This window comes from Brachyistius frenatus, unplaced genomic scaffold (genome assembly GCF_029030835.1).
Source record: "Brachyistius frenatus isolate BFR_SWC_R1_liver_20210118 unplaced genomic scaffold, ASM2903083v1 Contig_347, whole genome shotgun sequence".
Taxonomy (NCBI): Eukaryota; Metazoa; Chordata; class Actinopteri; family Embiotocidae; genus Brachyistius; species Brachyistius frenatus.
In genome coordinates this window covers 61,400-77,332 of record NW_027210946.1, presented here as the reverse complement: position 1 = coordinate 77,332, position 15,933 = coordinate 61,400, and the positions used below count along the sequence as shown (strand labels likewise).

The 15,933-nt window shown below is 40.9% G+C and overlaps 2 protein-coding genes across 2 annotated transcripts; one reads left to right on the top strand and one right to left on the bottom strand.

Annotated features, from left to right (window-relative positions):
* Positions 1 to 5,882: 5,882 nt before the first annotated feature.
* Positions 5,883 to 9,807, top strand: mrps18a (mitochondrial ribosomal protein S18A). The gene is made up of 6 exons (XM_069723840.1): positions 5,883 to 6,077; positions 6,743 to 6,774; positions 7,038 to 7,142; positions 7,240 to 7,363; positions 9,086 to 9,158; positions 9,268 to 9,807. Exons 1-6 carry the CDS (start codon positions 5,930 to 5,932, stop codon positions 9,410 to 9,412), a joined length of 627 nt encoding a protein of 208 aa, XP_069579941.1. The 5' UTR covers positions 5,883 to 5,929; the 3' UTR covers positions 9,413 to 9,807.
* A 92-nt stretch (positions 9,808 to 9,899) lies between these two features.
* rsph9 (radial spoke head component 9) lies at positions 9,900 to 14,368 on the bottom strand. The gene is made up of 5 exons (XM_069723839.1): positions 14,030 to 14,368; positions 13,756 to 13,891; positions 12,504 to 12,633; positions 12,126 to 12,269; positions 9,900 to 10,149 (listed from the first exon to the last, which is right to left on the bottom strand). The coding sequence occupies exons 1-5, from the start codon at positions 14,254 to 14,256 to the stop codon at positions 9,989 to 9,991; spliced, it is 798 nt and encodes a 265-aa protein (XP_069579940.1). The 5' UTR covers positions 14,257 to 14,368; the 3' UTR covers positions 9,900 to 9,988.
* Positions 14,369 to 15,933: the final 1,565 nt, after the last annotated feature.

Genomic DNA, 15,933 nt, shown 5'->3' with positions numbered 1-15,933 from the left:
GGTGGAAGAGAGGTTCCTTCGGCTGAAATTCATTTTGCTGAAGGACATATCATTGTCTATTTTTATTACAATTACAAAGTGCATCCAGTTTTTCTCATTTTTTCCTCCCTTAACATTTGAGAGTTTATTTCAAAGTTTACTGTATATAGCCAACAGTAAAATGCCATGCAGTATCTTTACTGCCCAAGATGTAATAATAACCTACTATGTCTGTAGGTTGTGAAAAAAGCCACTTAGGTGTGTTTTATTATTTAATCCTCACGGTCTTACTCACTGACTGACTGACTGCTGCAGTGTAGAGAAGGTTTGGAGGCAGTCAAACAGCGGAGCAAAGCTTCACCTGACAATCACCACTGCCCCCTGCTGGGCTCCACCTGTCCACAATCCATCCTGCTTTCTGTGCATTCTATACCATCCAATACCTTCACTCACAGAAAAGGAGACGGACTAATGAGGGTGAAGAAAAGGCTGCAGTGACCTTGTGTCACAGTGAATTTCTTTACAAGCCAGGTGTGGCTCATGTAAAGGAGGGATACAAGCAGCATTACTTCAGCAAAGTATCAACTTTTAAACTGCAACAAACCTTTTTGTGTTTTGTGTTTTTGAAAGATTGCAAGCAGTGCGGGGAAGCCTGGTTACTTTTTGTGTGAAATATACGGCACTATTAAGTTATGTGATGTAGGCATGGCGTTGTCAATACGCAAGGCCACGTTAAATATGTGGTTTCACAACTGAGTTTGATGAAAGAGTGGCACATGTGGAGGCCATGCTGAGATAAGAATGACTGTGATGAAATGTCCAGACCAGTGTTCTGGAAAGTTGGAAATGGAACTGTCAATAACTCACTCCATGGAGAGTGGGCCAAAACACCCGGTCTGAAGTACCACACATCAGCAAGAAGTTTGTTTGGCTACAACAGTTTACTCAAAAAGCGCCATGGCAACACACTTCACAAACAAAGATTGTTTATAAAAGGAAGACAGCTGAGAACTAAAACTATCATAGGTTTGCACATCCAACTTTGCCATTCCCTTCAGCTCTACAGAACTTTTTAGCATCTTTGAGCTCATTGTTTTGGTTTCACAGCCTGCAGCTTCAATGTTTGGTTAATTCTCAGAGTTCTCATCATTTTTGATGCAGCAGCAGCAGACAGCTCTTTCAGCATCAAGTACCCTTTGTTGGAGCCTTGAAGTAGGTATTGAACGTAGTGTGGCCTTAGCCGCTAGCGAATCAGATATTTCCTCTAACAAGTTGGTGGAGGCCAAAACAGAGCAAAAAGGAGTGACTGTTTGATTTACTTTGATCAGGTGTACTTTAGAATATCCTATCGACTTAGATGATGCACTGTTCCCGGCCAAACCTATTTATTGCAGGCCTCAAGTGAATAGATCAAAATGAAAGTAAAATATATGTATATCTACAGTGTAAGACAAATATCAGATGGAATGAAATGTGACTCCAACAAACTGAGAATAGAAGTGGCTGTTCCTGTAATAGCAATGGTCACCTCATAAGTCACATGACCACCTGTAGACAGCCTTTAAGTAAAAAAAAAAAAAAAAGACTGCAGCTGACTGGAAACCATCTGGTCCATGTGAGAATGCTGCTGCAGGCGTCATGGCAACTCGCACAAGGAGGAAGTTAAGAGCAGGGGCAGCCATGATGGGAAACTTATCCAGGCAGTGCTGCACAAATCAGCACAGCATGAGATATCCCTGTATCACATTAAAACATTCTTCAAAGCTTGACTGAATCACCAGTTTACATTTTTTTTTTTTTTTTTTTGCTCGTGGTCCTACAGGTGTAATTTGATTCTTTCATTCAAAACAGATGGAGGAATAGGGATACCAGGTCAGAGTCCTGTCTGTTTTTTAATGTCCTGCCGTGATGATGATGGAAAACGAGTCAGTTGCCTCTTCTTTTTCCTTAGACCTCGTCCCCCCTCTGCTTTAACTGACTTCCTTGTTGTTAGCCGCTGGGGGTGACCCTTTAAAAGGTCAGACAAACACAACTCACCCAAAGGAGACCGGACCTCAGGAGGTGCAGCACCAGTTCCAAACTAAAACAAAAACGACATCCCAGCAGGAAGAAGAATGCAAACTGTTTTCAAACAGTTGAAGAGGATCACTCAGGAGCCAAGGAGCACGGGCAATGTGATCTGTGTGAAAAGACTGCACATCATACAGAGAGTGTTTGTGCATATATGAAAACGACAGATGCAGGGGGCCATGTGATCGTGTTTGTGTGTATATTTGTGGGCAGGCGGAGTATGTGTGTGTGTGAGAGAGAGGATAGAAGGCGGCACTCTTAGCGGGCCAAGTGCAGGAAAAGCGGGGATAAGAGCCTCTTCAAAGAGCAGCGAATTTGTTGAAGAAGCTAGTGCCGTTTAGCACGTACGCCCAAATAAGTACTGGAAGGGTAGTGAATGAGAGGGCTGTGAAACAGAAGAGGGGGGTTTGGGCTTGTTGATACTTGGTAGGATAAAGATTCATGTCACTTGCACGAAAGCTTTACCCCAAATCAAAAAGGAGTGTCCATCCAGATCTTGATCTGCTCTCCCCGGTTGACGAAGACTATGTTTCTGTTTCCATTTGTCTACTTTGGTGGGTTTCTTTTATTCTCACCTCATTTTACAGCAATGGGGGCCTTTAACCAAAGTCTTTCCATCGAAATAGGCTAATTGTGTCCAGTTGACTTCCTTGGATGCAACAGGCCTTACGAGTTAATCACCCAGGAAAGCCTCTTAGGGACAGCTATGCCTTAATTGCATACCAGACTGTGCCCATCAATTTGGATGCAGCAAATCCACAGTTACCATCTGCATGGGAATGAGGTATTCTGTCCCTGCAAGAAATCTAAGGAAACACATAGTAGTGAGAAAACCATACCGCAAGAGTCATACTTTGTAATTCGTGATTTTGATTAAAAGTGCCACCTCAACTTCTACTCTTCAGATCCCACGGTATTGCTGTTATGACTCTCTTTCAGGTCTTCTTTTGTTTAGACTCTTCAGAAGAAACGATCACCAGGGGCCCTTCAGCCTTCACTAAAATATTAAAAGCAAAACAAATGGACCAGTGTGACAATAAAAGGGGAATGCAGCGGGGTGGTTTGGATTTATTTTTGTAGGATGTGACCGTGCCCACTCATCTTCACTCCAGTCTCATCTCATTTGCTCGTTCCATGCTGCGTTTCAGCAGTTTATCCAGGAAAGCAGGGGTGAAGACGCTAACCTTTTCCACACAGCAATAACTTCCCACCATGACATCGAACCAACATTGCTTCAGGGTCCCTCAGTGCTCGCTGTGAAAATGTCAGACAAGTTCTTTTCATCTGAGGGAAATCCTATCTGATTTACTCTCCCCCCTCTTCCTCAGCTGAGGCGCCTGTTTGTACAGAGCCATGTTTCATTTGAATATCAAAGCCGGTGAGGAGGTGGCCAGACACTTTAAATGACATTTTTTGGGCTTCTCTCGAGGAATGTGACTACTTAAGTGTCCCAGACGGAGGGACCTGATCACTGAGACAATGCGTCCTTTGTGGCAGCGTGGGTGACCGTAATCTCTATTTATCTGCTCTCTGCTCTGTGGATGAGACGAACACAGAAGTCCATTTGCATCCCAGGGTGCAGCTTTTTTTCAGCCTTCACAATTTAGATGGCATTTGAGAAATTGTTCACATTTTTGCCCTTGAAACCACAGAGCCATGATGGACAACATGTTTCTGACATGTCCTTCTTATCTTTACCATGTTTCATTTACAATTAGCTATGCTTAGCCACCTGTTGCAGGACCACACAAGATAGTCCCAGAAATATTTGGCATTAAAGGTGCCCTGCAGAGTTTTTCTTTTAAACAAATCACAGTTGTGTTTGTATTTGTTTTATTCATCAAAATTCATGATGTCTATCCTTGAAGACAACAAACACATTGAATGCATTTGCTTCCTCATAAAACATTTACAAGGCCAATTGTTTGATGTTTTGTTGGTGCACTGCTGCATTACTTGGCTCTTAACTTCCCAAATGCACCTGCCGTTAATGTGAAAAGAAAATGGTAGCAATTTAACCTCTTGACATTCACCAACCTAAATCTATCATGCTTCAGTTTCAATAAAATGGGGGGTGAAAGTTAAAGGTGCAATATGTGAGTCTTAAGTCCCATCTGGACACCAGTGCATCGACTAAAAAAGTTACAATTGGTTAAGCCCATAGTTTATGTTGCTTATCTTTGTTTTAGCAAGACCATAGTAACAAGAAAACAGTCACAGCAAAACCACATAATATCAACACTATTTTGACTGTTTGTCTGTACGTTTTTGCACTATCAGTCCATTTTTATTTGTCCAGTACGCCTGGTTTGTTTGGTACATGACGTTGCCTTCGTTTAGTTGGTATAACTAGATGATGATCTAATTAAGCTTGTCACATTAAGGTATTATAACTGTTCTAAACTCCATATCAACGTACAGATAACATTGTCAGTAACGTTACGTAATTCGTTCATAAGCTATTGCTACATAGCCAACATCAGCATTTACAGCTGTTTACGTACCAGTTTTGCAGAATTGTTGCAAGTTCAGCCTCTAACTTTATTCCTTTACTCACCAAGTACTGTCTCCATCAGTGGAAAGCAACACCAACTCTTATTTTGGTTGTATAGTTTCGCAAGAGTTCCTGCCATCTTTTTACTGTTTACTGTTCCCTTTATTCTGATAAGAAGTTATATTATGCTACTTCTTCCATTCATGTTGGATTGAGGGCAGACTGGATGCTACAGTGACTCACTATCACACAGTGGTAGTACAAGATGGAGCATGGTAACTTCAATAGATATCTGTGCAACACAATACACAGATGTCCTTGACCAAACATCAAAGCTGCAATTTTTTTCATATTCTGCAACTAAATTTAGTCAACTTTTGAATGTTTTAAACTAAAAATCTTACAGATTGCACCTTTAAATGAGGACTTATGTAAGCAGATCTCCTGCTGCAGCTCAACTCAGGATTTCTAAAGCTCTCTTTTATGCAAACAGATATATCTATGAGATAAACCCTAAAAAAACAGGAAACATAAACATGACAACTGGACATAGGCATAGTCTTCTCCTGATAACACTATCAAACATCAAACATCTTATCTTCCTCTTTATCAGTGCATGAAGAGTCTACCTGTATCGTCTGCTTTCAGCTAGAAAAGCTTGGCATGTGCTCCCGTATGAGCCTCTCATGCTTTCATCTGATGTGCATGGTATGAATAGTGGTATGAACAGTGACCCATATCTACGAAAATCTCAACAAAAGCAACACAAGTTGAAAGTATGAAAATTGTCCAAGGATACTGCAGTTTATTGCAGGATTTAATTTCTCCCTTCCTTCCTCATAGACAAATAAATCATGTTTTTATCCTGAATCTTTATCTGGGTTATAAAAAACATCTCTGGTTCTGTGAGCTGCATTTCACCGTCACTTTTCCCTGGAGGTTTTTGGTAGGCCTGTATTTGGTAGGCTGGATTTCAACGTGCCATGTTTTCATTGCTTTTCCCTCTTGCGTTTAGTTTTGTTTGACATGTCTGCTGTAGTGTGTTCTGTGGGTAACTGTATTAGTTAGATTTAGATCTGGGTTCATATTTTGAAATCTTTTGAGGCCACAGTTTTGATGAAAGTTCATAAATCTATGAATTAATTTACTTGGACCAAAACAAAAATTTCATTATGAAGTCAAAATAGATCATGTATTGAAATGAAAACAAAATCCGTACAGGGACATGCTCACAACTGACGTTGATTTGTGTACTCCGGTCAAACTTCTTTCTGATAAGTTTTCTTTCTCTTGGCTGTAATAACTGCTTTTCGTCGAGGGTGTCGCTGTTTTATTATCGCGAGATTGCCAGACAGGAAGCGGGGAGGAGAAGGCCAGGCGTTAAACATGGCGGCCCGCGGTGTGTGGAGGACTGTCTGGACCTCGTTTGCGGACTTAAAACTGGGCGCCACAGGCACCAACGCGAGTTCTCTACAAAGGATAAATGTTCCTCAGCTGTCTGCTTTCACCATCCAGAGCAGAGGGATTCGTCAAGGTGAGACTACTCTGCAAACGTTACGACTTTCTTTTTTTTTTTTTTTTAGCCTTGTTAGTGTGATAGCCAGCATGCGCACGCACACACGCGCACACACACACACACACACACACACTTGATGCTTCTCGTTTGCTTTAAATCATTTTCCGGCCACATACAAGTTTACATTGGACACGTATGAAGTTACCAGGAGGTTGAAAAGAAACCCAAAGAATGAATCATTTTCTCCTCTAAGGACATTACTCCTTTTTTTTTCTTTCCTTTCAACTATCTTGCTGTAAAATATAACAAATATGTAAAGTAATGGAGAGTGGAGACATCCCTCCTAAATGGTAGATCACAACAACTTCCCTGAAGTAATTTAAGACAGTGAGACGGCGTCTCATTTCATTGCATAAAGCCCAGCATCCAATATATGTCTCCAAAATGTCTTTGTTGTGAATACAAAAAAAAAGAAGAAAATTGGTGTTTTTTGTCTGTGAGGGCACAAAGTCACTAAATACAGCAGCATTCAAATATACTATTGTTGAAAGGGTGTCGTACCGGAGTTAGTTTTATTGGTTTTCCTGCTCCTCATTATATTTGCATGGGATTTCATGAAAATCATAACTGCTAAACTGACATTCATGATTGAAGCCTGATGATATATAATCTCTGGTTCACAGTGGTGGAGAAGCGAGATGGGAATACTGTGACGGTAAGTAAAACTGGGGTGTGACCCGCAACGTTTAAATTATATTCCCTGTTTGTTTGTTTTGGTTGTTAGAATAACACATATGCAACTCTTTGTAAACTTCATTTGTGACATTCGTCCATCGCCTCGATTTATTATTTTGGACAGACCCTTTTTTTTTTTATGGTGTTATAATGCTATTGATGTGCTCATGATATTCGGTCAATCTGATGAGAAGCTTCTATCTTACTGTTCGACTAACTGCTGTGATATTTACCTCCTGTCAGATTGAGGGGAAAATCCTGGATATTCCAGCAGGACCAGAGCCTCCAAATCCCGCAGCCAAGTGTCCAATCTATAGATGGAACCTGCAGCACAAGTACAACTACACGGTAAAAGTGCTCACAGGCCTCCGTGGACCAAATGGTCAGAGATGACGTTGAAAGCCGTTTACAGCGGTTGACCCTCTTGTCTTGTTTCCCCTTGCAGGATGTCTTGCTGCTCAGCCAGTTCATCAGGTCAGATGGAGGCCTGTTGCCCAGGAGAATCACTGGTCTCTGTCTAGAGGAGCATCGTAAGATTGCCATCTGCGTGCAGATGGCTCACAGAGCAGGTCAGTGTTAAGGTGGACTCATCGTCCACGTAGGACCTTAACGAAAGTCTTACCGTCGCGACCCGCGGCTCAGGTTTTCTGCTGTACCGCACAAACGGGGCCAGCTCTACGAACAAGAATATATCTGACACGCAGTGAGTAATAAAGCTACACCTAATGCAGTGAACTCCTGTACGAGTTCCAAATTAAAAGCCCTCCAACGTTTACACGGTCCAGCAATACACCAGGTTTTGACATAATCTTGGAAATGTACCCATTTATCACACATCTAAAAACGCTCCATGAGCCCATGCCTCATTGGACTTTATATTCACAACAGCAACTGTCCTCGTGCTTTCATTTACTTCGTTAAACAGTGCTGGTGAGCCACAGTCAAAGAAAAACGACGAAGTTTCATCTCGGTGACTGTTGTGACACCGTCTTGTAATTGAATAATATCGCAGGGAAACAGTCGCAGTGAGCAGAAGGCTCGCAGGGTAATCGCTTCATTTGAGATGTGTTACTGAAATGAGGAAAAAAAGAAGAGATTATTAAGGGTGGTGACTTACAATTCTTAATGTCGCATCAAAACCCTGAAGGGGAAAATAGAAGCAGCCACAAGGCGGAGTACTTAAAGGCCCCACGAGGTATCTCCCTTAGCCTCAATTAACCCTTCTCCACTGTGGCGGGTCGAAGTCAGTCGCTAATCTTGAACCAGTCTTTTGTATTTTGACGGCAAATGAACTGGAAAACTGGTTCCAGACTGGCACCAACAATTGGCTGGTCTAGAAGCAATAACTGCTTATGTCGGGGGCTGGGAACGGGATCATTGTGATCAACCAAGACCAACTAAAACTTTGTGACCGTCATCTGAAAAAAGAAACGGAAGAGCCTCGGCATGGATGTGAAATGGAGTGAAGACAAACAACAGCGGTCTGTGGACGAGACAAACTGTCTCCTTGCACTGTGGTCCTCGACAGATACCCAAAAATAAACTCGACGTAGTCAGTGTTTGAAGTTGGCAACAGCATTGCTGGAAAAAGCAAAAACACGTATCGACGTATACAGTGATGTAATGTTGTGGCTCTCGAGCCCGTTGAAAAGCAAACTGGTCCTTAGAGGTTTCGCAAATTGTACCAACGAGTCCAGAACCAGAACTGGGCGTAGCCTCCGAGCAGATGAATAAATGGCCTTTACTGCTAGCTCCAAAAATCTTCATCCTCTCAAAAATGTTCATCCACTTCAAACAGATCACCATCAGTTTGTCTAATTTGTCACTCGGTAGGTAATGTTACACATTTCAACAAGCTTTTTAGGAAGTTTCAAATACAGTGGTGATGACAAATACATGTATGGTACATATGAAAGGCAAAAAATATTGTGCAAACTTGCACAAGACATGATTGCAGTAATGCTGTTGTTTGTTCTTTAATGACTAAACCGCTTCGATGACACGGACAAACTTTCGTCTGCTTGGTTTACACAGATTTTTAAACATTGTCATCTATCAGTCAGTGCAACTGCAAAATTCAATAAAGGTCCATTACTTTGGTAGCCGATAATGAGTCAATCTTGAGTCCATCAGTGAAGAGCATAGCTGAAAAATGTGGCTGTTAACATGTGGCATTAATAAAAAAAAATTTAAAAAAAAAAATGTATACCTCTTCGCACCAGACCTGCTGTTGATGTGTTGTTTTTGAGTTTCTGACACAAACGTGTTTATTTTTCTGATCTGTGTTGAAGGTCTGCTTCCTGACCACAAACCCAAACTTCCAGAGGACCACGTCCCGAAGAGACCCAAACAGCAACTCAACAGGTGACGCGTGGAACCGTGTCTTCATGTATTCCTCTCCGTTATCTGCATGGATGTTCCAGTGTGGTTAAACCCTATTAATACTTCTCCTCCATCTCTGTTCACTGTACAGATACCTGACCCGCTGGTCCATTGACTCGGTGAAACCCATCTATAAAACTGGACTGAAGTGGTGTAAGAAGCGCATGCCAGTCGGTGACCCAATACTGAAGAACAATGTGCGTTATGGTGTGAAGCCCATGTACATAAAACACTGACGGGCAGACAGCCTGACCAATCGGTCCAACAACTGGAGGACAGTGGGTGGGCCCATTATTCAGGGACACGGGAGAGCTCCATATGTTTCAACTGTATCTGCAGTTGACCTTGGCTTGTGTCATACTGACGTGGGAAAAGGCCTAAAAGCATCGGTCCATCTGTATTTATTGTTAATTTGTGTTTATGAAGCTGCGTCACACTTGTCGTGAATCACAGTCAGCCCCACCCAGAACCATCTATTCCCCCCGTCGCCTCGCTGAAAGCCTTTGAAGTCGACTCCGCTGACAACTTAATGTGAACAACGACTGGGTCAGTGTTACACATTTCAGAGTAGGTGGTACGTTGACTGTGTGCTCAAGGCAACACAGATGTGCAAATAAAACGTGCGTGTTTACTCTGCCTCTCAACATGTGTTTACTGTGCAGGGATAGCTTTATTGAAAGAAAGCCAACTGGGAGAAGAAGCTTGTTGATTGGCAAAAAACAAAAAGTCAACACATTTTGATTTTAAAGGGTTATTCAAACAACTGGAAATTATGAATAATATGTAGCTTTAGGCAGGTCCAAGATATTTCTTCACAGCATGAAAGGAAGGTCCAGGTTCTTGGTCCCGTCGCCCATGTAGATGTATCCGTGCTGCGGCGTCATTGGCACATGATAGAAGGTCAGTCCCAACCACAGCAGGCTGCGAACCACGCACACTCTGCCGGCACATTCGTACTGAAGAAGCCACGACCCTGAACACAAATACAAACGACTCGTAAACGGTTAATGTAAAATTCTCTTGACCTCACCGATGAGCTAAATTGAAATGGAGGCCTCGGAAATCTTGTACTGTTCACATGCTACAAACAGCCAAGGGATACAGCAATAAATCATCCCTTTGTACTTCTGAAGTCTACGGACCAACCCGTTACTCGGTATGTTTGGGCGTAACCATGAACACCAAGACCATGGGAATTGAGAACTGGATTGGCCACTCTGTAAACATTTGATGTCACAATAGGGAGGCAACTCCAACAGATAGAGCCGCTTCACTACGTTGTTTGTCTTAACTTGTCTCGACGTATGATGCAACACGGTGAAAATGTCACGGACATATGGTGTGTGTGTGCGTGTGACACACAACACGCAACGTCGGTTGCAGGAGAAAAAAAAAAAATACAAAGATGTAAATCAGGAGCTGGAAATGGTTAGCAGGAATGTTTAGGAGAAGGGGAGCCCAGCCTGGGTCTGAGAGGAAGGCACCTGTCTTTTGGTGGAGATACATCATACAGCCTCCTCCTCCCAGCCCCCCCCCCCCCCTGCAGGCACCATAAAAAAAAAAAAAAAGTTAACTCTATGCATATGATCTCCTGTAGCGATGGCAGAATGTGAGTGTTGTTTTGAAACATCTGCGTTCTCTCTGCTGCAGCGATGACACTGCTGACTGACATCCGCATCAGTTCAAAGGCTCTCTTAAATCACACATCTGCTGGATGTTTGGTTCTGGGTGCTAAATATTTTCCTTGATCTCACACACACGCTTTTACATTCAGGGCCTCACTGTACATTCACCATGGTCTGGAGTGCATCCAACTATTGCAAGAATCTCCCAGACTTACTAGACATGACTGTGCATGAATAACATCGCGTTGTTTTTACTGTATTCGTTGCTTAATATTTGCTCCCGGGGTTTGAGTTTTTCAATATACAGTCAGCGTCCCAGCTTCCCACCAGGTTTGAGTTTTTCAATATACAGTCAGCGTCCCAGCTTCCCACCAGGTTTGAGTTTGCAAACCTTAAAGACCTAATCTCCGTTTCATGCTTTCAGCTGCATTATCTCATAATGATAAACTTGACAAATATTAGTTATTAAAGGCAATACAGTATTCCCTGTAGGAAATGACCCATCTTAATAAACAAAGCTTCAGCAGGTTTATGGACAAACTGCAGTGAAATTTTGCAGACTTGTAAGAATGTTAAAAAAAAAAACACCTGTTAAATATTAGGAATCTGTCTTAAATTAGCCAAAACTCTCTCAACCTCTGCTATTATAGCTTAAGTTGTTTCAGTTTAATTTCATACAGATGCGAGCAATCCCATTAGTCACATCAAATAAATTTAGATTATAGTATTTTTTTGTCCTTTGTGTCAGCTTCCATCCTGGTTTTTATCTTCCTCACTTCCAGCGAGGGGAAATTGGTGATGGTAGAACTCCAGAATCCAGGACTAAAAGCCCAGATATTACAGATCCAGCAGTAATCGTGTGGTTTCCAGGCCACTGCTGATAGACACTATATTAGCAAGGTAAAAGAGAAATTCTTCCATCGCAGTCCCAGAAAACCTTTCCTATCTGGCTGCGATTTTGGTTTTATTGTTATCGTTTACTCCTTACATTTTTTTTTCCCCACTATGTCAAAACCCTTCTTAGCCTCCAGTCAGCTGAATCCTCACAATGATAAGCAGTAACATTGGACCTCGTGTAGTTGTAGTTGTTGCATGGCAGGTTAAGCACACTAAATGGGAATAATTAACGTACCACTGTGTGTCAATGTCAGATTGGCTTCCCTTTTCTCTGGTTGTCTTAGAGCCCCGTCATCTTTAAATACAATGGGCTGTTGGAGTGTGATGTAGTGGCATCCACAATCTCGTAAGCTGTATTTTTATGAAATGAATGTATGTACTTTTTATATAATGAAACAAACAGGTGACATGAGCTGTGTGGCTTTACCTTTAGGAATGTCATCTTTCAGTTCATCCAGGAAGTCAATAGCTGGGTTCAGTTTACTCATCTCCAGGATGGATTTCTTCTGGTACATTGGTTCTCTGAAGTGCAGGAAATTGTCGAGCTTCTTTGACTCGGACTCGGAGAGACCTAAAGAAAAAAAAAGTCCAATCATTATTTTGAAACACAGTGGACCACATTCACAAGGCAGGATTAGCAAGTTAACCAAACTCATTTTGAGAAATATTTTCCTCAAAATATGTGTATGCATCCATGAATAATATTAGTCCACTTACAAAAAAAAAAAAAACATGCTTTATTTAACAGAGTAATTCACATGCATCAGTAAATCTCAACACTCCACAGGATACACAATATATTTACCACCAAAGCCGCGGTTGATCTGGACGAGACTATTTGGAGCCTTGATGAAGGCGCCACGAGGTACCAGAGACACTTCCTTATCGATCTGATGAACCGTCACTGCCAGCCTGTTTTCCTCCGTCACTTTGATCTGCAAGGGTGGAAAGTAACCAAGTACGTTTACTCAATATAACTATATACTTAGTACAATTTTGAGTTACTTGGACTTTACTTGAGTATTTCCATTTCATACTTCCCCTCCACAACATTTCAGAGGGAAATCCTTTCTATTCCACCAGATGTATTGGACTGCTTTAGTTTACTTTTAAATTGAAGATTTGTTGTAAACAGATTCACCAAGTAATGCTTTTTCCCTCCATAGTTCTCATTTTGGTAAATATCTCTTTAAAAAAAAAAAAAATCTCAAGATTAGGTAAACAGTCCAAAAACTGAAAACAGATTTGTTTATCAGAACTTAGTTTTTTTTCTTCTTTCTTCTCCCAGAAATCCTCAGATGACCCATTTGTCTTTCTGTGCCCGGATATAAAACTGGATACGAAGTAGTTTAAACTGGCTCCACCTGCAGCAGCTACAACATAAACATGCTAAACATGATAAATCACTGATACTTCAGCATTAATAATCCAATGATGCCATATAAAATGATGCATCAGAAAGACCATACCAGTACTTTGATACTTGGGAATTACTTATGTACTTTTACTTGGGTACGATTGTAAAAGCAGGACTTTTTGTTGTTGTTGTTATGGAGTATTTTTACATTGCGGTACGAGTACTTTTTTTTTTTTTAATACAGGATCTGAATATGTTATCCATCATTGTGGTTGTGCAACCAAAAACAGTTCATCACTAAGCTGGAATTTTATGACTCAACCAGCAAAAACAAATCTAATTAGTTGTTTTTTTTGTAATGCTTTGTGATTAAAACACGACACAGAGATAGATGACCCGAGATGTGACTTTTAAAAGGAGAGCTACAGTGCTCTTCTTCCTTGTTAACAATATGTTTAATTTATGGTCTATCCATTACATTTTTTTTTTCAAATTTTTTTTTTAACTATAGTTATAGATCTTCTGCACAATACTGTCAACTGTATTTTCTTTTTAAAACAGACGGACGGATTTATATTTATACACTATACAAAATAATGTAACACTTTCTCTTACTCACGTGCCGCACTATTACTAATAACTTGAAATGCCTCGGATCATCTCGCTGTTCATTTCTCCTAACTAAACTGACCACACTCACCACTACCTCCTCCTCTTCCAGCTTCTCGTAGATATACGAGGGGTCCCCCATGAATTGTCCCTTTGCAGCTTTGGACGCCTCCTGGATCATGACGTCTGTGACAGGGGGAAGCAGGAACCACTCCATGCAGTTGAAGCTGGAGATGACGGACCACACAGGACATGCAAACTAACAAGGTATCTCTCACACATACTCAAGAAAACCAAACAAACAAAAAAAAACAACAACAACCAGCGGCTGCAGGGAAACAGGGTCACAGCCGTGGCTCCCTTACCTGTACAGAACAGTTCTGTCTTTTAACTCATCTTCTCCTCTCCCCTGAGCAATGAAGTAATACTGCTTCAATCCCATTATTTTGCCCCAAAACAAGACTCGATTGAACTTGTAGTTTTTCTTCAGAATCACCAGGGAAGTCTGAAGAGCAGTTCTTTGCTCAACGTTCAAAATATATCTCCCACCGGCAGCGAGTTCTAAAGAATAATATAACGACTGTGAGTCCATTGTTTCAACGTACTGGTGAAGTAGACTTTTTTTTTTTTTTTTTACCGGTCTTATCGTTATCTAATGTTTGAAAATGCTTGCTAGCTAACAACAGCTAATCAAAACATTGAAGTCCGAACGCTGCTATGGTTGTTAATGACAACAAACCTTGTTGCCATGGGCGCCCGGTTTTGCGCCTTCGTGTTTTGCCTTTTTTTTTTTTTTTTTTTTTAAATAGGTTTTTATGTCTGACACGCTACCAATCGATACGCCAGTCAAAACCGAAACAAAACAAAACTGTTCACGTTTTTTTTTTTTTTTTACTGCATTTGATTGTAAAAAAAAATTAAAAAAAATCTATAAAACAAAACCACGAGAGACTGACGTCATGCCGCATCGCCTTCATGGTGTGCGCTCGCCAGCTGGAGAGAACTTACAGAATGTATATTAATATGTCTGCACGCAGTTCAGTTTGTTTAGAGGAGTAGATTAAATGACCGTGCTGATGTAAGATATAGAAGGTATAAACACACTGGAACATGAGAAATCACGTGCTGGTGGTAGAATAAGTTATGTCATTTGCAAGAACAGAAAGTGAGCTTTGAAATGTGACGTGTGGAACTTGTGTATATAAACACGTTTTAAGAAATGGAGACCTCACAACACAGAACAGCAAACTATCAAGTTTAGATGTCTGTAAAGTCATCCAGGCCACAGTCAAATCTAAATGTTATCGAAAGGCAAATGGACTTTCTTTATACTCAAAGTTCAAGAAAATTGAAAAAAGTTTGGCCTGGGCTAAATTGTCTTTGGGTACCAGATTGATAGAGTAAGACTTTCTAATGATTTATGAATGGCTTTCCAATTAATCTTAGTCCCAGACATTGTGTATAATCGTATGGGCTCTACAATGTGGTCAACTTCCCATTCCAATAGTTTTCTCCGATAATGGCGAACAACAAAACTTAATCCAAATGTTGTTTTGTATTTACGTCGTGTCCTAACAAGGAATTTAGTCTAATCAAGCAGCAATGTTGCTGCCTGCAGATACAGGTGTAGCCTTGATCACGTTGTTTAATGCACGGTTTAACTCTTATCCGCGATGAATTGAAGGCCTATCGAAGAGTAGAATGGCACCTACGACTGGAAAAAAAAAAAAAAAAAGGTGATAGATGTGAATATGTTTCAAATTATTTTTGATGAATTAATGCTCAGGTTGATGAATACGCTGGATGAATGTAGCGGATCCAAAAAGAAATTGATGGTCGGCTAATGACCGCGGTTAAATGATACGTTGGCGAATTGATGTCCTGTTGGTTGATGAACTGATGAAATATAGTATTAATTCTATGAAATATTTTAAGTATATTCAATATTTTTGAAAACACGTCGGAATCTTTCAGCACTTTGAAACCTTAAACCTTTATAATTTCACCTAATAGGACTTCAGCCTTTCTGATGATGTAAAAAAAAAAAAATCCATTAACGGCACATCAAATATACCAAACATGTCACTAGAAAAAAGTTTTGTGTCAGCAACGGCAAAATGGTGAACCATAAAGATATGCCCATAAAATATATGAGTAGCGGCTCCATTCCATTTAAATGTGCAAGCCGGCTGTCCCGTTGTTGTGTATTGTGGTTCATTAGCAGGGCTAATGTCATTCCCTGTCTGCTGTGAAAAGGGTCTGTAATCCA

What these genes read in the sequence shown, in the direction of transcription:
- rsph9 (XM_069723839.1), bottom strand. Translation starts at nt 14,256, where the DNA reads ATGGACTCACAGTCGTTATATTATTCTTTAGAACTCGCTGCCGGTGGG. An exon ending in GACAGAACTGTTCTGTACAG is followed by an intron (nt 13,892 to 14,029) that starts GTAAGGGAGCCA and finishes CGTCATCTCCAG; the next exon opens with CTTCAACTGCATGGAGTGGT. An exon ending in TGGAAGAGGAGGAGGTAGTG is followed by an intron (nt 12,634 to 13,755) that starts GTGAGTGTGGTC and finishes CCACCCTTGCAG; the next exon opens with ATCAAAGTGACGGAGGAAAA.
- mrps18a (XM_069723840.1), top strand. Translation starts at nt 5,930, where the DNA reads ATGGCGGCCCGCGGTGTGTGGAGGACTGTCTGGACCTCGTTTGCGGAC. An exon ending in GAGATGGGAATACTGTGACG is followed by an intron (nt 6,775 to 7,037) that starts GTAAGTAAAACT and finishes ACCTCCTGTCAG; the next exon opens with ATTGAGGGGAAAATCCTGGA. An exon ending in AGCACAAGTACAACTACACG is followed by an intron (nt 7,143 to 7,239) that starts GTAAAAGTGCTC and finishes TTCCCCTTGCAG; the next exon opens with GATGTCTTGCTGCTCAGCCA.